General features: G+C 37.5%; 4 protein-coding genes across 11 annotated transcripts; 1 reads left to right on the top strand and 3 right to left on the bottom strand.

Annotated features, from left to right (window-relative positions):
• Positions 1-344: 344 nt before the first annotated feature.
• On the bottom strand, positions 345-9,704 carry LOC122319353. 6 transcript variants are annotated; one of them, XR_006245063.1, is made up of 5 exons: positions 9,534-9,704; positions 8,575-8,626; positions 8,354-8,509; positions 3,123-3,349; positions 345-753 (listed from the first exon to the last, which is right to left on the bottom strand). XR_006245063.1 is itself a non-coding variant. In XM_043137387.1 (4 exons), exons 1-3 carry the CDS (start codon positions 9,613-9,615, stop codon positions 8,359-8,361), a joined length of 285 nt encoding a protein of 94 aa, XP_042993321.1. In that variant the 5' UTR covers positions 9,616-9,704; the 3' UTR covers positions 345-3,349; positions 8,347-8,358. The 6 variants fall into 6 exon arrangements, 5 of the variants coding, with proteins under 5 accessions (XP_042993321.1, XP_042993319.1, XP_042993322.1 ...); XM_043137387.1 differs by having other exon boundaries at positions 345-3,349; positions 8,347-8,509; XM_043137385.1 differs by having other exon boundaries at positions 345-3,349.
• On the top strand, positions 599-8,279 carry LOC122319352 (potassium channel KAT3). 2 transcript variants are annotated; one of them, XM_043137381.1, is made up of 13 exons: positions 599-771; positions 1,249-1,464; positions 2,610-2,771; positions 2,980-3,037; positions 3,164-3,481; positions 4,119-4,358; positions 4,692-4,790; positions 4,880-4,912; positions 5,671-5,856; positions 6,265-6,342; positions 7,110-7,185; positions 7,529-7,681; positions 8,083-8,279. In XM_043137381.1, exons 1-13 carry the CDS (start codon positions 599-601, stop codon positions 8,184-8,186), a joined length of 1,896 nt encoding a protein of 631 aa, XP_042993315.1. In that variant the 3' UTR covers positions 8,187-8,279. The 2 variants fall into 2 exon arrangements, with proteins under 2 accessions (XP_042993315.1, XP_042993316.1); XM_043137382.1 differs by lacking the exon at positions 5,671-5,856.
• Positions 9,705-10,856: 1,152 nt separating the features above from the next.
• On the bottom strand, positions 10,857-13,509 carry LOC122317753 (pentatricopeptide repeat-containing protein At2g29760, chloroplastic-like). The gene has a single exon (XM_043134744.1). It carries the CDS (start codon positions 13,437-13,439, stop codon positions 10,878-10,880), a length of 2,562 nt encoding a protein of 853 aa, XP_042990678.1. The 5' UTR covers positions 13,440-13,509; the 3' UTR covers positions 10,857-10,877.
• Positions 13,510-14,335: 826 nt separating this feature from the next.
• Positions 14,336-21,676, bottom strand: LOC122317933 (probable E3 ubiquitin-protein ligase RZFP34). Of its 2 annotated transcripts, XM_043135018.1 has the most exons (12): positions 21,338-21,676; positions 17,493-17,749; positions 17,315-17,402; positions 17,170-17,229; positions 17,025-17,057; positions 16,717-16,794; positions 16,479-16,522; positions 16,094-16,134; positions 15,891-15,973; positions 15,718-15,809; positions 15,441-15,552; positions 14,336-14,894 (listed from the first exon to the last, which is right to left on the bottom strand). In XM_043135018.1, exons 2-12 carry the CDS (start codon positions 17,690-17,692, stop codon positions 14,784-14,786), a joined length of 942 nt encoding a protein of 313 aa, XP_042990952.1. In that variant the 5' UTR covers positions 17,693-17,749; positions 21,338-21,676; the 3' UTR covers positions 14,336-14,783. The 2 variants fall into 2 exon arrangements, with proteins under 2 accessions (XP_042990952.1, XP_042990951.1); XM_043135017.1 differs by having other exon boundaries at positions 17,493-21,674.
• Positions 21,677-21,956: the final 280 nt, after the last annotated feature.

Raw genomic sequence — 21,956 nt, 5'->3', positions numbered from 1 at the left:
CGTTCCAATTACTATAGTTTTTTTGGCATAAAGTAAACGGCAGATAGATCATCAATGACAATATAAATTGCATCGGTTTTTTCAACCCCTATATATTGGCTTAAACAATTTATGCTAGCAGTTGTAGCAGCATCAGCATGCATGAATTTGATACTTGATCAGAACCGTAAAAAAATTACAACATCGAAAATCAGATGATCTGGCGGTGAGAATGTGTTCAAACCAGTATAACTACATATTAGTTGAGCGTTCTTTTATGACTTGGAGAGCCAGCAATATTAATTCTTTATTTTTTTCCCGCAAATTTAATGCGATTACTTCAATATACAATCAGTCAAACCCAATTAAATTAAATTATCACTGCACGAATCCAAATCAGTATTATAACACTAAATAATGTACCCTACGAAAGCTCTCTACCACCTTTAATATTCTAATCAGCACAGATTTGAAAACATTTACAAGATCAAATTATATGGCTAGATTTAGCATTCTGATATATAATATATATATATATATATAGATAGATAAAATCCCATTATAAGTGCACTAATATTGTGGAAATAGAAATCGGGGAGCTAAGAATCAAGAACTAAAGATGTCAGAAACGAGGTCACCTCTACCTTTGCTATTCAGAAGGCATTCCAGTGGCGAAATCAAGAACTTGACCTCAGTTTCCAGCAGTCTTTTACCAGCTTTTGGAACCATCGTGGATGAAGGGCACTCGCAGCTCAAGAAATATGTAATTGCTCCCTACGATCGCAGATACAGGTGATGTTTAAAACGGCAGTAGTTTTCCAGAATCCTGATCTCTTCTTTCCCAATATATGTATGTTTTGGTGCTAAAATGAATGGATAAAAGTGACTCTGCTACAATAGGTTGAGTCCTGGTGACTATTTTAAAAGCTTTGATGTTTCGGGGAGGGATTATATATAGCTCCAGTCCATGCAGTTCTATTTGCATATATGTTTTTCATTCATTAAACTTCTCTTTAAAACGAAAAAATGGGTCTGGTCGCTTTTAGAGTAGTGCTTAAAAGCGATGAAATAGATAGAGAAAACGATAGTTTTTTGAGGCTGTCCCAACCTGAGGGGACGTACAATATTTCAATGCCAACTCTGGCTCTCTACAACAGTTACTATTATGATGAATCATATCCACTTCTTCATGATCCCTAACTTTTGGCCTAAATTCTTGTGAATTTTATTGAGAATCTGTATAAAAATAGTAGTGGGGGGCTAGCGCAGGTTGTGGCAAACATTTCTGGTGGTGCTAGTGGTTTACTCAGCATGGGCATCGCCTTTCGAGTTAGCCTTTGGAAAGGTCGCAACCGGATCACTCCAGCCTGTTGATTTAGTAGTAGATGCCTTTTTTGTCGTTGATATAATCTTAACTTTCTTCGTTGCTTACTTGGATAAGTCAACATATCTCCTCGTCGATGATCGCAAGAAGATTGCTTTAAGGCAAGTAACACTTTTGTTTTATTTATGCATTTTAATGTTACGTCCACTTACTCTTACATATTTTTTACGCATTTTATTAATATAATTAGTTATATTTTTTTTTAATATGCGGCTAATCACATCAGTAGAATACACAAAAATAATTACACATAAAATTTTTATTTTTATTTTATAAATGAGCTTCACTCCAAAATTTAATCACGAGAAATATTCGAACCATACATGCCCACGTGACCTACATGAATTGATAGGACCGTTGGATGAATGGGTTGAGCTGGCGTAGGTGGGGATTTTAGTAATGTTCAGATTCTTGATCACGTTGTTAATTTTGTCTTTATCATGCCAGTTAGAGGTAGACCCATTAGCGTAGAAAAGGGGTCTACAAAAATCCAGGGACTGTAGCTATAGACTTCTTGCCTAACAAAGCCACGACGATAGTAGGCCCTTGAAAATTTCGAAAGGGCAACTGTCTTTACCCTCCGGCATGTGTATAATATATTTGTATGATAGGTATGTTGTATCACAATGTAGCCTGTACTATTTAAAATGTGTTACATTAATCATACAGCGGGCAAAAACAGGGCTCCTGCAAAAGATATGGCCACACCTAACGAGTTTAAAGATGGATACATTTTAAAACAAAAATTTGAAAATTTCATTTTTTCAATGTTGTATTTTTTGTTTTTATTATCAGACATGACATGATGATATTATAGATTTAAACCCAACGCAAGACTGAGTACAGGTATCAAAATTTTATAGGTGTTAATCGTTTTTGTTATAAGATGAATGAAATGGGCATTTTTATTCCAAATGCAAAATATTTTATCGTTTTGTTGAAATTAAGAGTTTATTTTTTTGAAATGATTTGGAGTACACAGACCAAATGATTTAATCCTAATAAATGAAGAAGGTATGCCCAATTTTTAATTGAAAAGGTTATAGAAGTAACTTCAAGTAGAATGGATGAGACCCTCCTTTCTAAGCTTTCAGATTTCAACCGTTAATCTGTTATGTTAGGCGTAATGGGATTTTTATTAGGTTTCTCACCCTTTCATTTTCATATATTTTCCTTCTATTTAAATGCTTGAGTAGAAACATGAATGCATGTCAAGCTCTAACCCATTAAAATGGTGCCCTATCAGGTACGTCAAAAAATTATGGTTACCCATGGACGTAGCCTCAACCCTGCCATTTCAGTTTCTATACAGAATCTTCACTGGCAAGGTGAACCGAGGTGACGTATTTGGCTTCCTCAACCTGCTTCGCCTATGGCGACTCAGGCGTGTCAGTGAACTCTTCACAAGGTACATTCTAGTGTGGAGAACACATTCTACATTGTTGATATGGTTAGAATTGATTTAGCAGAAAATTTTATAAAAAATTTCAATCTGACATATCAACAATGACGAGAATGTGTCCTCCACGTCACCTGTAAATATAACTCTTGTATGTATAAAGCATCAAGCTGCAAGAGCAACTTATCATTTCTAATTAGCACTTGATCTTCTCCAGGCTAGAGAAAGACACACGCTTCAGCTACTATTGGACAAGATACTGCAAGCTGATAGCCGTAAGTATCTACCTCTATTCAACTATACCTTCATCTTTACTTCTTTATGCCATGCAAACTTCATTCAAAAGTGAAATTGTCTTACCTCAAGAGTTTTCATCACGGATTCTCACTAATCCATCGCAGGTTACACTATTTGCAGTGCATTCAGCAGGCTGCTTCTATTACTGGCTTGCCTCCAGTCATGGACAGCCAGAGAATACATGGATTGGATCACTGGTCCACGATTTCAAGCACAGGAGCATCTGGTTAGGCTACACCTATTCCATGTACTGGTCGATTGTCACCCTCACCACCGTTGGCTATGGAGACCTGCATGCAGTGAATACAGGGGAGAAGATTTTCAATATGTTATACATGCTATTCAACATTAGCCTCACTGCTTATCTTATTGGAAATATGACAAATCTCATTGTCCACGGCACTGCCCGAACATTTGCCATGGTAAAGTCTCCTGCCCTCTTCCAGTTGATCTTTTTTTAATAAAAAAATATAGTTTATTTATATTTGATCAATTAAAGTTTAGGGTTTCCAATCAGTGGCCTAAAAGAACTGTTAGACATTTATAGAAGCACTACTTGTACTGGATTGTCGGTATTCTATACCAAATCACTAAGGCTCGATTTGGATTGAGAGGCGTTCTCAACCCATCTCATCTCATCATTACAACTTTTACAAATTCCAACACAAAATATAATAAACAATTCAACTTTTTCAAATCCCAAAACAATAATAATATTAAAAAATAATATTCTAACAATATTTTATTCAACTTTCATCTCAACTCACTATCCAAACCTAACCTAAAGCTTCTAGGAAGAGTAAGAGCATTAACAAGCTCAGGGCTCTCAAGATTATTCCTATGGAATTGAAAATAAGCCAAACATCTAAAGCAAAACCTTTTTTTTTTTTTTTTAAAAAAAGTACATCTAAAGCAAAAGTCCAACCACATCTTGTTTTGTAAAATGAATTGGATTGCTCAATTCTTGAAAAAGATGTCAACCTACTACAAAACCCATATATGCATTTTGGTCTCAGCTAGTGTTTGAACACTGAAATTGTTTGGATGATGGGTTTGCAGAGAGAGGCCATCAATCAGATATTAAACTATGGAAGCAAAAATAGACTCCCAGAAGGCCTGAGAGAACAAATGCTGGCACACATGCAACTCAAATTCAAGACAGCAGAGCTAAAGCAGGAAGCAGTGCTGGAGAACCTGCCCAAGGCAATAAGATCAAGTGTTGCCCAGCACCTTTTCCGCAGAACTGCTGAAAACACCTACCTATTCAAAGGAGTCTCAGAAGACTTCATTGCTCAATTGGTAAATATCTTTCTTCCCTCTCAATCCAAGAAAATGTTTGCATTATAGCGTGTTGATGGGTGATGTTTTTACTAATACTAGTAGTAATAATGACAGTAATAATCTGATGAAATTTTTGCAACTAGGGAAAAGATTAAGATTAGTCAGCATGATTACTGAAAACAACTTATATTGATCATGAAGGTTCCATATGTCTATGGAACTTTAGGGTAAAACCACAGGATCTCCAGTTCACCAGTAACAAATAAGAAAATCAGAGTACTAAGCAGGAAAAATCGATCTTTAATTCAAGAAAGCTGCTCTCTTAGTACCTGGTGTAATTTCTTCTCACAGGTGACAGAGATGAAAGCAGAATATTTTCCACCTAAGGTGGAAATTATCTTACAAAATGAAATAGCAACAGATTTCTACATCTTAGCATCAGGAGCAGTGGTATACCATCTTTCCCTCCCTCCCTCCCTATGGCATTCCCATTCTATACAATCTGAGGTGCAAAATCTGAACCATATCTGAAAGTGCAGGACATACTGACATACAAGAATGGAACAGAGCAGGTATAGCATCTCTCTCTCTCACTAAAGGAAAAACCACCATGAGGTAACAAATTCTCAATTTAATAGGCAGATATAATTCAGACAAAAAGTAATTCTCTTGAAACTTATGTTGCATTGTACATCCTAATCATCATGTAACCCAGAGATTTCATTCACATCACATCAAAGTGAACAAATAAAAAAAAAGGCTTACAAATTTTAATAGGAAATCACATATTTTTGCACAAAATAAGAATTTAAGAAGAGGAACAATCATAGAGAGACTGTCCTGCCCTTGATGCAAATTCTGGATCAAAACTACATCTGACAGACTACTGATAGTTTTTAGTGTATCTACAAGAAGATGCAACAAACCACATCAGACTTGCTGAAAGGCCACATTTTCTCTAAAAAAAAAAGACCAATTCTTGTCACTATACACTTTCAACAGCAACCTGCAATCGAAAATTGAAAAAATATAGTGTAAACCAGGTCCATGATGGGGGAATATACTCATTAAGAAAAGTGTCCATCACAACTATCAACACGATATATAAAATTGCGCACGATAAAATTACATAGCAAAAATAAAAAACAAGACTGAAATTGGCATAGAGCAGAGAGTTCCAAAAGATCACCCCTCAAAACTAACACAAAAAAGAAAAGAGATGATGCCGGGGAGATTCTGCTCATATTTTAAGCAGCAAACCATTAACCTTTCTGAAAGTGACCCAACACAATTTTTATGTTATTTGAATGAACTCATATGAGTTTTTCAGTTTTTGTCAAAGCTCGGATCTGCAGACATGGCTGGGGAAATTGGGGTGATTTTCAATATCCCCCAACCTTTTACAGTGAGAACCAGGAGGCTGTCCCAGGTCATTAGACTCAGTCATCATGATTTCAAGCAAATGCTGCAACCATATAGTGAAGATGGAAAGACAATTATCTCCAACTTCATTCAGGTTTTAAAAATTGGGATCTGTTCTATTCTCAGCTATAATCAGAATCAATGCTTTATCAAGAAATTAAACAGATCAGGCATCACAAAAGAAGTCATAGGGAAAATTACTTCTCCCTGGAAAGTCCATATGGAGACTTAAAGAAGTTGAAACAACTTTTAAACAAGCACATGTAGGGTTGCTTTGATATTGACACAGCAGAAGAACCCTTATGGTTTGGTGTGAAAATAAAGCAAGACCTTATTTTTGTATGGATAGATATCATGATCTGAACACAAAGCAATTTTAGCCATGGATTTTGGCTTCAAAATATAGCTGGCAGCTGTAGAATCCATTCTTTCTTCCTTCTTTATATTTTTATATCTCACTCTAATGTCAGATGTATTTGTTTATACTGACTTTTCCACACAGTACTTGAAGGGCTTAAAACAAGAGATGCTAGAGGAAATACCCTATGTAACAGAATTGCTAGGTGGCCTGACCACAGAGGTATATAATCTTTAATTTTCCATATATACACTATGCTTGCAGACCTGATTCTTCTTATTTGGGTGTTAATGAGCAAGATTTACCACATCCTTGGAATGCCAACTAAACAAAATACATTCATTATATCAGAAAAAAGATTGAACCTGTGACTTCATTTTGCACCACAATTTTAAGGGGTCAATATGTCATATATAAGTACTTTCAATTATAGTAAGTTGATATTGTGTTCTAAAATATCTAAAATGGTTAAAATATTCTCATATAACAAATGGACCACAGCTTGACAAATGCAAATAAGAATCTGTTTTTATTTTTCAAGAAAAAACAAGTGTAACGTAGGGAATTAAAGATGGAAGAACTTCCCCTTTTAGAAACAGAATATTTGAGAATGTCCCAGAAAGGAAAGTAATGCATTTAAAGGGAAAAGGAAGGATTTAAAACTTTACCATTTTAACCTCAATTTTGATGGGAATGCTTCCGTACAAAATGGGAGAGGAGGGAGGGGGGCAATGAAGGAAGAAAAAAAAAAACTCAAACTTCACCAAAGTTGAGTCTTCATTCCATATATACAGGAAAACAAACTTTTAACAGGTAAGAGAAATTCTGTGGCACTTAGACAGGTACAATGCAATCCTAGCTATTCGTGAACATGTCATCCTCTGATCTATTTGTCATTCCGGTTACAGACATGTCATTGTTTCCCAGGCACTGTTACAAATTCCAGTTGTAATAATTTGGCAATGATAATCAACGCATATTCTTTGCAGCATACAGCGCCAAATGAGGGCACGCACGATCACGATCATGAAGCCTCAAGTTATCATGGGGATCCAAATGTAGAAGGTAACCTAAAGCCTCATTCAATATAAAATTAAGAGACAGCTATTAGTATTAGTGCACACTTTTTAACTCGGATGTAGGTGAGACGCGGACTATCAGGTAAGAGTTACATATAATGTCCCAGACCCTGCTTGGTTTCTCATGATTACCCACAACTGGCATACTTTCATGAGCAGAACATACTGGCTGCCCCTTGGATCAATCCTTCAATTAGTGCACATAACATACTGGGCTTGCAACCAACAGATACAAGTCAAGATTGCTACAGATTTTTCTAAATAAATGCTAATTTAAGAACTCTTAGGAATTTGTGAACTTCTGTAGAATTCAAGCTACTGTCTTGCAGGAACAGAAGAAACTTCTAAATCAATAACAAGCACATTTTCCATAAGGGTGATAGTCCATGGGCATCATCCGAATGAAAATGCAAAGGAAGATGACATGATGGGAAAGCTTATAAATCTGCCTGACTCAATAGAAGGCCTTTTCAGATTAGCAGGTATTACCACACATGCATACCTCCAAAAGATTCTCAAATGCTAGTATTTTTCATGAATCATTACTAGAAGACATGCTAAAGGACTTAACCAATCAATGATTCACTATCAAGATACTGTGAGATATCCTCGGCAGAAAACATACAAGTCCAAAATACATTTTAAATGTTTCACCAACAAATCAGAGGGACTGTGACTATATAAAATTGAATTAATGAGATCTCCTGAGTCAACCATAGATGGGCTAGGGTTCAGTGCTTTGACATATGTCCAAATTATTTAGACTACAGGGATTATTAATTTTCTACTCTCACTCTATGTCAATTTACTGATTCACTATTCGTTTGAATTAAACAAGAGAGGACTCACCAGACTGATATACTCTTACATTTTGTCAATGCAGAGAAAAAGTTTGGCAAAAGAGGAAGCAAAGTTCTCATGGCTGATGGCTCAGAAGTGGAGGAGTTGAGGGCTTTAAGAGAGAATGACCACTTGTTTATTTTTTGAACACTAACATAATATTTGATCAAATGCCACCTTAGTAATCCATTGCCATGGGCAAGTGATGATTTCAACCATCTTCCAAGTATTTCAGAAGCATGACATTGTTCTCTTTGAATTCATATCTGTCATCAAGACTCAAAGGGCTACCGGTGGAAAGTAGTACCACTTACAACTTTTAATCTCCGCTGTTGAGCATGTCCAAGACAGTATAAGCAGCTTTCTGAAATCGTTCCTTCTCTTCCTCCAAGGTCCTCTTCCTCTCAAGAGCAGAATCTTTGCATTTCTCCATCTCTTCCATTATTCCAGTAGAGTTTTGATCAATCTCACTGCAGAGTATGGTAGTGATAAGAAGCAATATCTATCAACTTAGTAGTGCTAATTACAAACTCACTTAATCATTTTAAGCATGCTCTCCATTGCCCCTTGGAATTGTTGCAACATATCTGCATTCAGTAAAAGCAACATCAAGTTTGAAGGAAAAAATGCGCAGGATCTAGGAATCTTCATTTATAAACTCTACTTGTCGTCAAAATGGAAGCAAATCAAGCGTGTAGCTGACTCAACTAGAGCAAAAAGGATTTTGGTTGGTGTGAGCATCAAACCCACGACCTCTGATTGGAAAGGCTTCAGTAATTCGAAACTGTTTTAATATGCTTTATCATTTATAAATGAACCAGTATAAAAATACACACGGTGAGAAAGAGAATCTGCGCAGATGTGACGTGATCCACTATTTCTCAGATACTACGTACGGACGGACAAGTTCAGTCTCTAGTTTGGATAATGACTCTACTGTTCATGAAATCAATAAGAACTTGATGAGCTAATAAATGTTTTCTTAAAGAAAACGTTGGCAAGAAACGTCGCATATTAAAAACTTAGAGACACAGAAGATGCATTGGCAGATTTGGTTCAACTTTGAAATATCACCAATTATTCAAGTATTGGTGGATAATTAGCAAGAATCTATGATACAATAAAAATAAAACGCCTGGTGCGATGTCTATTACAAGGAAAATGAAAAAAAATAAAAATCCACACAGTTCTTGAACATTGGAGAGAGAGAGAGAGCTTAACATTTTATGCGATAAAATAAAGCTTCTCACATTTTCATTAAGCTTGAAGGAATTCAATTACTAACGAACTCTTTGGCGTTTTGGAAAGCACTTTTGTTCCTTCCTTTTGCTGAAATAAAATCGAAGGGATCGTACAACCAAAGTAGTAAACGTAATTTGACAGATTAATCACAGTGAGAATTTTTAACTCTCTTTTTTCCCTTCCAAACCATGTGAAATTTCTCGACATCACCAAATTATATTTAGGATAGACAGCGAGAGACAAGCAACTGACCGTAGACGAGAGAGGAGAGCTGAGAGTCAGCTTCCGGAGCAGGAAGGAGTTGAGCATCCGAGTGAGGTGGCGAGGTCGCCATTCCTTTCCTCTCTGGGAGAGTTTTGCGAATCGGACTTCTACGGGCGGGACGGGAATTTGAGAGGGAAAGCTGCCTGGAAGTTCTGAAACGTTTCCCCCGACTCGAACTGCTTTTATATTGAAGTATTGAAGTGCACATGAAATGGGCCTAATTAACTTTTACAAAATGGCAATGAGTTTGGGCTTTCCTACTTCAACCTGCACCGTTGTCCGTTTCACATTTCTTCGGCAAAACTTGATTATTCTAGTTTTAGATGCTCAAACATCGTTTCCACGTTTAAATATTAAGTTGAGTTGAATTCTTTATAAATAATAGTAAATTGAGATAATAGAGTAAGTTTTGTAGAGTTTATTTAAAATAAATTTAGATATATTTAGATGTTAAGATAAATTTAGATGTATTTGTAGAAGAGTTTTACTACACGTAAGCTCACACACCGAACATTTTTTTTATTTTTTTATTTTTTTATTTTTTTTAGTTTATTCTTCTTAAAAACTAAAAAAGCTCATAAATAAAAATTTTAAACATAAACCCACACACCACGCTTCTTTTACCAAATATTTGATATCTGGATAATAAGTAGAAAAATTCAATTAGTTTAAGAAGAATAAACAAGCTCATAAAAAAATTTAAAAAAAATATGTAGTGTGTGGGCTGTTTAGAATTTTTCTTTATGAAAAGTTAAAAAATGTTGTAGGTCCTGCATGTAAATATGTGTTGAGTTGAAAAAGATTGTGAATCTCATGTGTAAATAGGTCTTAAGTTTAGTGATATTTAGTGATTTGAGAGTTATGTATTTAGATATTGAGTTAAGCTTAAATTTAAACTCAACTGATATGAGTTGATATCAATCCATGTTCCAAACGAGACCTAATGCTTCCTTCAAAATTTGATGCAACAATCTACGTTCTGAAAAGAATTTTCTCACTGCAGCCTTTACCTCTTGAATAAATTTAAACCCCATGTATTAAATCCGATTAAGATCAATGCTTCAAAATCTCTTTCGTTGATTTGAAAGCAAGGGTCAGAGATAGATTAGCTTCTAAATTTATTGATTTTGTCTCTCCATTATTTACTTCCACTCATATTATTCACGGCCAAACAAAAAAAAAAACTCAAAAAGTAAAAGCTTGCTCTCAAAAGAAAATGTTGACCAAAATTAATATGGTATAATGTTAATCTCATTTCATATGTTTTTTTTTTCTTTTACATTTTTCTTTTTATATCGAAAAGAATGGAACTTTTAGAAGCCAAAACTGGATTTACCAATAATCTTTACAGGAGCAATACCCGTCTATAAATCGATGGAACCTGTAATTATCCCTGACAATAATTTCTCTATTATAAACCTGAGATATAATCTTCATAGCCAAGTGACAGCCTCCACAAATCCGCAGGTTGTTCACAACCCGGACGGGAGTTCCTGCAGGGCTGCTTATAAGACCAAAAGCAACGGCCAACTTCTCGCTATGCCGAGATGATGCCTCTTCCTCTGGTTCTTCTTTTGGTGATCTTTCCTCTAACTCATCCAACATGGCATAAATTTCTGCAGATTGAGGGCTAGAAAAATCTCCAGCTCTGAATTCATGAACAATGCCGTTCAGCTCTATCAGACTGCATCCTGGGTGCTTCTGTACCCCTAGATCATGCAGTTTCTTTCTCGCCCAGCTGACTTCATCCCATCTACCGGCTTTTGCATATATGTTTGAGAGTAGCACATGAGCTGCATCATTTAGAGGGTCAATCTCTGTGAGATGTTTAAATGCATGCTCTGCTAATTCTATGTTTTGATGGCTTCCACATGCTCTCAGCAAGGCACTCCAGATTGAGACATCTGGTTCTATTGGCATACTCTCAATGAGTTTTACCGCCTCTTCTAACTTCCCAACTCGACCTAGAAGATCAACCATGCACCCATAGTGCTGGATTGTAGGAGCAATTTTGTAGACAGTAGTCATCTTGTTGAAATACTTGTACCCTTCATCAATTAAGCCTCCATGACTACAAGCAGATAAAAGAGCTATAAAGGTGACATAATCTGGCTCTATTGCTGTTTCTTCCATTTTCAGGAAAAGATCAATTGCTTCCCAAGCTTTCCCCTCCATGGCATGTGCTCCAATGATTGCTGTCCACACAAACACATTTTTCTCCGTTATCTCAGAAAATAACTCGTAGGCTTTATCAATGCTTCCACACTTTCCATACATGTCAATTAGGGCAGTCCCCAACATGCTATCCAATTCAATATAATTCTTTTTTATGTAAACATGGACCCAAATGCCATTGTTCAATGCCCCAACACTAGCAGAGGAGGATAGCAAACTGATCAAAGTGAGCTTGTCGGGTTTTACATTTAGACTTTGCATATTAAGGAACAGCTTAAACGATTCGCTGTGATGATGAAACCTGGTGCAGCACTTGATCAAGGTGTTCCAAGAAATCACGTCCTTCTCAGGGATTTCATTGAAGAAGGCTATTGCCTTCTCTATATCTCCGCTTCTGCAAAACCCATCCAACATTGAATTCCACGACACTACAGTCTTACATGGCAACTGCTCAAATATTTTCCAAGCTTCATCCAATAGTTCACATTTTGCGTAGTGGTCTATCAAGGCATTCCCAAGAAACCCGTCAACAATCATGCCATATTTGACAATCATATTGTGTATGGATCTGCCTAACTCACGATCCCCCATACGAGCACAGGCCGAAAGTGCAGTAAGAAGAACAACCTCATCTGGCTCCATATTTTCAGATCTCATTTCTCTGAACAACTCTAGACCTTCATAATAATAACCTCTTTGAACATAACCTGAAATCATCGTAGTCCACGTAATCAAATTCTTCTCTCTCATCTGCTCAAACAGGCACCTGGCTGCATTGATTTTATTAGATTTCACATACCCACTGACCATTGTAGTCCATAAGACAACGTCAATTTCATATTTACATTTAGCCACGAGATCCTGTGCTCTCTCCATTTCCCCACACTTGACATACATATCCACCAGACAATTTAACAAGTTCTGACTAATCCCCAACTCATTTTTTTCAATATAAAGATATAATTTCTCTCCCATTTTCAACTCTCTCAATTTTGTACAGGCCGAAACCAAGCTAACCATGGTTATTTCATCAGGTTTAACCCCGCCGACCTTCATCCTCCAGAACAGACTCAAAGCCTCCCGAGGCATTCCCTGACGAATATAGCACGATATGATGGTATTCCAGCTAACCACGTCTCTCTCAGGCAAACTCTCGAACAGCTGGTGTACGTATTTCAATTCCCCGCCTTTCATATACAAACCCATTAGAATATTCGTCAAAGACTTATTGAAACCTAACCCGTATTTCAAAATCCGACCGTGAACTTCCTTTCCTTCTCGAAATGCAGAGACACCAGAACAAGCATGAAGAAGAAAACGAAAAGTGGAAATATCGAGTGGTACCCCTCGGGTAACCATGTGATGGTAAGTTGAGAAGACCTCTCGCGGAGACCCATTTTTTATTCGGCTTTCAATAAGTGTGTTCCAAATTATAGTTTCTGAGCCGTGTTCTTGGCTCAAAATACGGTGAAAATAGCTGAGGTTCCCGTTGGAGATGAAGAAATGAAGGACATGGCTGGCTATGAGAGGGTCGTGGATGAGGTTTGTGGTGATTAAGTGGGCGTGAATTCGTGAGAATTCCCTGATATTTGAACAAGATCTCAACAAAGAGATGGCGCCATCGGTGGGTATGGAAACGGGTTTGTGGGTAGAAATGTCTGTTGATCTCCGCGGAGGAACAGAGGGAGATGACAAGACAGAGGGAGAGATTGTCGCCATTACTGTGTACTAGCCGTTGATTACCCTTCATTTTTTTATGCTATAAAAATAGTTCACTACAGATAACAGAAGGGAAGGGATAAAACCACCAAAATATATATATATTAAAATTTTTTTTATAAATGAACGTAATTTTATATAATACGTTTTACTAATAAAAATAATTTTATAATCTAATATTTCATGTCAAATTAAATTTTCAATTGTTAATTGACATGAACAAAATCAAGGTAAATCTCTTAAATTATATCAATATTAGACCTTTGACGTATAATAGTTCCAAATTGAATCTCTTTAAAAAGATATTTTGTCTCGTGATAATCTACTCGTATGGAAAAACTTTTCTTCAGCCGGTAAAAAATATCTGAATAAATAAAAAAATCACAATCTAACCGTAGATGACAGATACCATAAAAAAATCGATGTCATCCCCGTTTGTACTCGAGAAGTCTCCACGATGGGTTAACGTAATGCGTCTGCCTCTCAGGATGAGCATTTTCCACGCATCTCATGGCAAAACTATGACTTCATTTAGATATTGAATTGGATTGAAATGAATTAAATTTTTTAAAAATAATAATAAGTTAAGAGCATATAATAAATTTTATAAAATTCATCTAAAATACATTTAGATATATTTAAATATTAAAATAAATTTAAAAATATTTATAAAAAATTAAAAAATAATTATAAATCTTAAATATAAAAATATATTGAATTAAAAAATTTATAATTTTAACGTGTAAAAAAATTTTAAATTGAGATAAATTTAATATTTAAGAGTTACGTATTTAAATTTTAAACTTAATTTAAAATTAAATTAAACTGAATTAATTCTTATAACTAAACGAACCCTAAGCATCATGGTCCATGGACAATCTCCACAAACTCAAACGGAACTCAAAATACAAACGACTTTATTCACATATATCCACAGGTGGACTAAGATTGCAAATTAACCCCACCTCTACAGGATGCTGTCACAAATCTCCCAAGTCTACAAGGCATGACGAGTGAGGATGATCAAGAATGCAACTCTTCCAGATCTCCACAAGAGAATAAAACAACATTGTCTGCATATGATCACCTCAGACGGGGTACAAAAGGAAAAAACAATTTAGGACACGGGTAGTACGAAAGCAGAGCGCGACAGCTCTCCTGACAGAGAACACGCCACAGGATAGGGTGGCCGGCGGAGAACAAGATGCAGGACCGACAAATATCACGATCCCCTTTACCCATGAATGCAGCTCGGGTTGAGAAAACCCAATTACTTCGCATTCATTTGAGTACATTTGTAGATGTCATTGCCTTTTACAGTAAATTCTAGTCACTGTCACTTGCTCAGCCCCCTGTTTGGCGAGTGTTGTAGGATTTGCAGTTCAAGCATTTCTGAGCCACTACATGGAACTGCACATTTGATGTTTTCCCACAGTCATTGCAAAGGATCCAAACCTGTGAAACGGTATTTCCATTAGATTTTCATAAACAGCAACAACCATAGTTAATATTCTGGTGAACTCATCAAACGGGGGACAGAATGTATATAGTAACAGCATCTGGCATACTTCAGGACAGTCGTGGTTCTAACAATTTAAGAAAGCTAAAGAGGAATTGGCACAAAATACTACAAATGAGGTTAAACAAGGGTTCCCACAAGGATATTAAAGTTATAAAAACGAAACAATCGGCCGAGAACCAAGTTCTCTCTTTTCTTTTATTTTTTATTTTTTTTTAAATAATGACGAGGGAACCATCCCACGGTAAAACCCTTAGGATTCACCCATCACCATAGCCTCCCACTTAAATCGCAGTTTGATCCCAGGGAGAATCGAACCTGTGACATAGGATTCATGCACACAAGTTCACCCTTACCACTTGGGCTGCCGATGGGTGAGTTTGAGTAGTTCCAAACCAAAAGAACAGTGAAATTGGATTATTACCTGTAGATTTAAACCCAGAGAGAGAGAGAGAGAGAGAGAGAGAGAGAGAGACGCTAACCATTTTATTTTGATAAGATTCTGGCATTGGGGTAGCTGCAATCTCCATGTCAAATTTCTCCCATACCTTGGACATGTCACAAACAGACTTAGAGCAGAGAGGGCAAGCATATCTGTTTGATTGTCAACATGACATGTAGCAAGTCAGTAAGGTAGAATGCCAAACATGTGTAATTGATTAAAAAAAAAAAAAAAAGGAAAGAGAGGAAACAAAGTAAGCAAGAAATAATTGAAATAAAAAAAAAAAGAAAACAAAGCAAGAAACTGCCAGCACTCACTGCAGATGATCCTGCATCTCCTTCAAGCAGTTTTTGTGGATAGTGTGTCCACATGGCAAAACAGCCACATCATTTCTTGAATCAAATAAATACTGCAGATCACCATTTTTTAAGGTTCAAATTTCATCTAAATCAATGATACATCAACGGAAAAAAATGTAAAGCATGTATACCTCGAAACAAACAGGGCAATCATGATGCATGGCTCCTTCTACACAAGGGTGGCTGTTCTTCAAAAGAATCGAGTAGCAACAACCTTCATCACGATCAAGTACATAACAAGCACAAAGATACGATATATTACTTGAAATAATTATCTGTATGCTCCCAAACTAGAATCTTAGCTCACACACTTAAGAAGAGAAGAGCATCTTACCACACTTGTAGCAGTGGAAGAAATTCTCACGCCCTCCAATTCTAAAACAAAGCATATTGAAAAAAGGTGTCTAAAATAAGCATATTGACATAGAAAACAGAATATAGAGACTGTGGGATGGCTGTTGGGGACTTAAAGGGGGCAGAACTTGCATAAATTATAAAGATTTAATACGATGATGGGCAATCACTTGACAGCACAGTTACCATTCCCACATACCGGGACCCTTCACATCCACACACATTTGTATTTGTAAACATATACATGCGTGTATAATAGCTCTCCCTCGTAGATGTATATATATGGACCAGATTCTTTAATCAGCAGTAGTTATTCGCTCAATATGATCTAAAGACTAACCAAATAGAGACGTGATCAATCATACCTGCAAATTCCACAGCCATGGCAATGATACTGTGCCTTAGATGTCTGCAGCAAAAATAAAAGCAATCAAATCAATCTGTCCACTTGATCTAATGGTTCAAAGACATCAAGCCGACAACAGTTTAAGATAAGACTCTTAAGACAAAATTATGATGCAGTTTTTTTACAACCATGACAAGGTCCTTGTTATTTTTTTTTTTTTTTTTTTTTTGGTGGAGGGTAAAAAGATAACTACTCACATCATCATCAAACAATTTGCAAGTCTCGCAGAAGAATTTCCCCATGCATACACCACATTTAATACATAATTGTTGAACCTGTAATAGCAGCAGCCAACGTAATGAGCAACTTGAATTAGATTAAAGCAGTTACTTCAAAGAGATCGCCATAACAAGAATTTTAGGGAAAAATATTGTCATTTGAGCAAAACATATTAGTGTCTATAGTTATCAAACCACTTCTACAAGCATAAACTCTGTAATTTTGCATTCCCATTTATGAAGTACCTATCAAAACTCTAATACATCTAAGTAGTAAGTACTCTCACCTCTTGTTCAGTGCCGCAGAGTGAACACATCACCTGAAAATATTGAAGAAGGAATACTTCTTAAGTGTTAAGGGGTACTACAACCATGAAGAATGCATCAAAAGCCAGAAAAACAGAGGAAACTAAAACTCTTGAATATATGTACCTGTCTCACTTGATGGCGGGGAATTTCATGTCTATGCTTGTGATCAATTTTAATGTTATTCTGTATGACAACAGAGGAGTAAAAATCAAACGACATTTAAAAAGTCACATATATTATAGATTGAGGATGGCTGAGAACCAACAACCTTTGCCTCATTGTGACAGTGACGACAATCAAATATCTCATTGCAACAAGGAGCTCTAATGCGGCATCTTCTACGATAATGCAAACATCTGTAAATAACAATGTATGACATCAGTCATCAATATTTTAGAAAAATAAGGGGCAAATAAAAATTGGCAGGTAAACAAACAGGACTTTACCCGTATTGCCAAATTCCTTTCTCCAATACTTCAGTAGTTTGTGCAGAACCTGTTGACCCGTCTGCAAGTAAGCATTCTTGATTGGACCATTTAGTGCGCACAGCCTCTGTTCCATTACTTTCACCAGTTTTATATTGGATGTCTTCCAGCACAAATTGTTGAGCCTCAAAATGCTTAATTGCCATAGCCACTTCCCCCATTGGATCCTTGTAATGAACAATATGAACTATCTAGAAGCTGGCAATATTCTAAAGCACCTGCAAATAGGAACAAGTTTTGGAATCATTCTAAAACTTCAAAACACATTTTTTCAGTCACCCGACCATGCCAGGCAAACATCTCATGATACTGTAGCTTTCTTCTATACAGCTGCAGAGCAATCGAAACCAGCAACAACACAATCCAAGAAAGGTTGAACAGCTCCAATCAGCAAAACTTGGAGAGTGGTTCATCAATAACAAGCAGATCTATAAGAGTCCAATATAATGGAACTCCCAAGCCTCCAGCCATGAATAGTAACCAATAGCATCGCACGATCATTTGATTCCATGAAGTGGTCTCAGAACCAAATCCACTATAGTGGACGGGATGCCCCAACCTAAGGTAAAACCAATACATCATCTGATCAAATGTGATCTAAGCAGTAAGAAGGTAAAATCACGGGCAAGAGTACGTGAGCTTGAAGAAATGTGCCGTGTAATTTTTCGACAAGGACAAGCCTACCTCAATTGGCAACTCTACTCCAGGTCTCCATGGAGAACGGAACTTACCAAAATCTTAAACATTATGTCAAATGACTTGAGAGGCTTTTCTCCACTCATAATTTAGCTCACCTGTGTATTAGTAAATTCTCTCATTATCTAACTAATAAGTCTTGAAGTGCAACAATTGTCATAATCGGAAGGTATGGTTGCCAAAAAGGAAATTCTGTCTCCTCCAAGAATGAGGCTTATTCAAGAAGATGCAGTCCTTTTGCAGTTAGTGATGCCGCATCTCTCTCCACCAACATGGATCATAAATTGACAGGCTTCAAGAAAACTTCAAGATTATGAAAGGAGAGAAAGACCTATCCAGCTTGTTAAGGGTCAATCAATTATATTAAAGACCAACCACTTAGAGAAGTGTTGAATTGTTAGAGCTCTTGATGGTGTGGATATTAGGCTGAGTGTGTGCTGTTGTATAACAGGATGATAATGGAAATGGTGGAAATTGATTTGCTGTAGTGAACCAGCAGAGTGCACGGCAAGTGTATGATAAAATGCTAGAAGGAAAATTCCATCAATATACTGCTACGGGAGTGCTTCGAGGGCTCCCAAACCTCTACACAATTTTCACTACAATATTCCAGATTTGTCAGATGACGTTCCTCCCCCCATTTCCTTGCCTTAAGACCTGATCCTTCTAACAGAATCGAGACTCACTAAACTGAATCTGACAGCAGAATTAAAAATGACAGATGAACACACCGTTTGGACTCAAATACCAAACGCTGCGTTTACAGACTCTATTAAAAACAATCCACTACAAACGGTGCACAGCACCTCACTTCTTACACTAAAACAATTCACTTTTTTCAATTCAGCGTCGTTCCCCTGCTCTTTTGCAACTTCCAGCTTCTTCACTTCTCTCCTTCAACAATAAGTCTTCACTTTAGTTCCTCTCAGTTCGCATCTCTTCGTCGGAAACCTTACATGAATTCAAATACCTATTTATGATTACAATGACCTATCTTAGCGTTTTAAAACTGAGTGAAGAACAGTTCCTACTGCTTTAATCCTAACAATGCAAAAACCTAACAAATTGTTTGTTTCAACAGCACAATTTTAATTATTGGAGGGTCTAGAGGGTTCAAAAAGACATAAGAATTTTTTTTTTTTTTTGGTTGTTGTTTGGGGGGGGGGGGGGGGGGGGGGGCGGCTAAAAGAAGAAGAAAGAATGCCCCAGCACTGGCCATGGGGGATAAAAGAAGAAATGCCATTGCGGTGACCTTTCTTCAGTCAGTCAGTCAGTCCAAGTTAACTTCCTAGAGTAAAGAAACAAGAAGAGAGAAGGGAAAAGAATAACCATCTATCCTAGCCATCTCGATTTACTTTCTCTCTGCCTTTAGAATAAGCAGCTATTGATGAAATTGACCTATGTAATGAACAAAGCATCATCACCTGCAACCCAAAATGTTAAAATGCCTACAACATGGATGAAGAAGCTACAATACTGCTAGACATGTATGAGCAACGTTCCAGAAATGCCCATTTAATTGAGTACCGTTGTTTCAAGACTACTGGAGCAATATCGACCCCGCTAAGAAACTGTTTTATTGATTTTCAACCACAGTAAAAATCATCCAAGAAGGTCATAAATACTTGAAAATGCAAATGAAATCCACCACATGAACATCTCAACTACAAACAACCGTATAGCTAATGTTAACAAAGAATATCTACCGAAACAAGACAACACCACTGGCACTTCACTTTGCGTATGAATTTAAAATTTCAAGCAAAAAAGTACTCATAAATTAGTACAAAAAGGAAAACGTATAATAACTCATTAGCGGGGAACAAAAAATAAAAAACCCCTCAACCATCACCACACTCTAATGAAATTCAACAACCAGAATCTAGCTGCAGAAGCATTTAATGGAGCGGGAGACCGATCGAGTGAAACTTTCCTTGGTTAATTAAGACTCAACAAATTCGACCAAGAATCACAACCACAGCAGTTCACACGTTGAATGGAAAGGAACGGCTAAACCCTGAATTTAACGAATTCAGTTATTCAACCAGTGGGGAGTTATTCCCAGGGCTGGGTCAGGCCAAACGGGCCCGGCCCACGGGACCCGAGCAGACCCAGGGCCAGAGAACAAGGGATCGGCCGGACCAAGCCGGCCCAATAAGCCCAGGAGAAGAGGCAGCTGGAAAACACACACTAGTCATGGGGTTGAAGGACGGATTGTCGGACACCCTTATTGGCCAACAGGCCCCCAGCACACAAGGTAAGGATAATCCCTGTCCCTGGACCTCGGCAGCTAGGCACGTCTCAGGAATGGGTGCACTTGATTGAGGCCACGCTACGTTAAATAGATACGGAGACAGGCCCGCCACGACAAAGGAACTACACCGCATTCAATGAAGCTCGAGGATGCGCACGCCACGACGTGCCTTCTAGGGTGTCAGTGGTCACCACGATCACGCCCTGCAAGACTATCACACGGTTGAGAGCTAGAGGGAGATATGACCCGAGTACAGAGCGAATCCCCCACAATCTCCCCCTTCCAGGGGTCGCCCCAGCCAAATATATATACCCTCTCCATCAGTAAGGGGAGGGCTCTCTGAGACGCTCTATACATTAAAATTCTCCTAACTCTTCGCATAGAAAATCATATACTGACTGGCATTATTGAAATTGTACCCCACCACCCCAAAGCTCCCGTTTCTTCATAACTGCAGGTGTGCGAGTTGGGCCTTCGTGGAATTGCTCGGGCTGCGTGTTTCGACATCAACGCAACCTAAAAAAAAATAAAGAGCAACACGCAAGCATGCGCACAAAAGAAAAGAAGCAATGACTCTCTCAATCATCTAGTTTCATCAACCCTGCCGAACTTTTTGGAACACCAAGAAAAAGAATATTGAAATTTCGAAACCTCTTGAACTAAACCACAACATGCGACATTTCATATAACTTCCTATCTCCTCTGCATAAATTTCTCAGAAACCAAACAACATGTAACCCAATCTACGCCACTAAAAAAATCGACATCTACATTACTAATTCTAATAAAAGGCCACTCAAACACGGCTGATCAAAACGAAACTATAAACCGTACGAAATTAACAACAGAAACGAACTTTCAATCTGCGGAGACACGTTCCGGTCGCCAACTCAGAAAAGAGAATCCCGAGAAGATCCGAGTATATCTTCTGAACTCCGATTCAACTTCGCTTGCGTGTTAACATTGAGTTTGCGTAAGAGAGAGTTCGAAACTTTAGAGATCAAGACGAGGAAAGAAAATTCGAAACCGAGTCCTATTTATAGCTTTCAAGAAATCAGTTTCTTCGAGAGCCTTCGCCACGGAAGCTACGAGCCAAGGATTTCTTCTTTAGCAGGTCATACGAAATTACTCACATACCCTCGTCGCCTAAAAATATCTTCGACCTCTTGAAGACGAACTCACAAAGCAATTGAAGAATCTAATCGACGTAAAAAAATGTGTGCTTCCATTCGTGCGATGCCAAACGGAAGCAGTATTCTAATCAGACGGCTGAGAAAAAGGGATTACGGTATTTATTATGGGTTTGCTTGCCTCGTAGTTCTACCCCTAAATTGTCGGTCCCTTAAAACGGTGTGCCCTTCTCGATGCGATCTGTTAGATTATGTTCTGTGGACTGAAAAACCAACGGCTAGGATCTGAGATATTCAGCTTATGTCTCGTCATGACGTTGATCAGTGAATGATTACCGCAAGTTT

This window comes from Carya illinoinensis, chromosome 8 (assembly GCF_018687715.1).
Source record: "Carya illinoinensis cultivar Pawnee chromosome 8, C.illinoinensisPawnee_v1, whole genome shotgun sequence".
Classification (NCBI taxonomy): domain Eukaryota; kingdom Viridiplantae; phylum Streptophyta; class Magnoliopsida; order Fagales; family Juglandaceae; genus Carya; species Carya illinoinensis.
The sequence above is the reverse complement of the archived record's forward strand: the minus strand, read 5'-3'. Positions and strand labels throughout refer to the sequence as shown.

Bases quoted from the DNA above. Each gene is read 5' to 3' on its own strand.
- LOC122319352 (XM_043137381.1), top strand. From the start codon at position 599: ATGTCAGAAACGAGGTCACCTCTACCTTTGCTATTCAGAAGGCATTCC. The intron at 5,857-6,264 runs GTTTTAAAAATT...TTTTCCACACAG, and splicing joins TTATCTCCAACTTCATTCAG to TACTTGAAGGGCTTAAAACA. The intron at 7,186-7,528 runs GTAACCTAAAGC...ACTGTCTTGCAG, and splicing joins TGGGGATCCAAATGTAGAAG to GAACAGAAGAAACTTCTAAA.
- LOC122319353 (XM_043137387.1), bottom strand. From the start codon at position 9,615: ATGGCGACCTCGCCACCTCACTCGGATGCTCAACTCCTTCCTGCTCCG. The intron at 8,627-9,533 runs GTCAGTTGCTTG...TACTGAATGCAG, and splicing joins GCTCTCCTCTCTCGTCTACG to ATATGTTGCAACAATTCCAA. The intron at 8,510-8,574 runs GTGAGTTTGTAA...CATACTCTGCAG, and splicing joins AGCATGCTTAAAATGATTAA to TGAGATTGATCAAAACTCTA.
- LOC122317753 (XM_043134744.1), bottom strand. From the start codon at position 13,439: ATGGCGACAATCTCTCCCTCTGTCTTGTCATCTCCCTCTGTTCCTCCG.
- LOC122317933 (XM_043135018.1), bottom strand. From the start codon at position 17,692: ATGGGGGAAGTGGCTATGGCAATTAAGCATTTTGAGGCTCAACAATTT. The intron at 16,135-16,478 runs GTATGATTGATC...GCTTTGTTTTAG, and splicing joins CATGGCTGTGGAATTTGCAG to AATTGGAGGGCGTGAGAATT. The intron at 14,895-15,440 runs GTTAGCGTCTCT...ACCGTTTCACAG, and splicing joins AATCTTATCAAAATAAAATG to GTTTGGATCCTTTGCAATGA.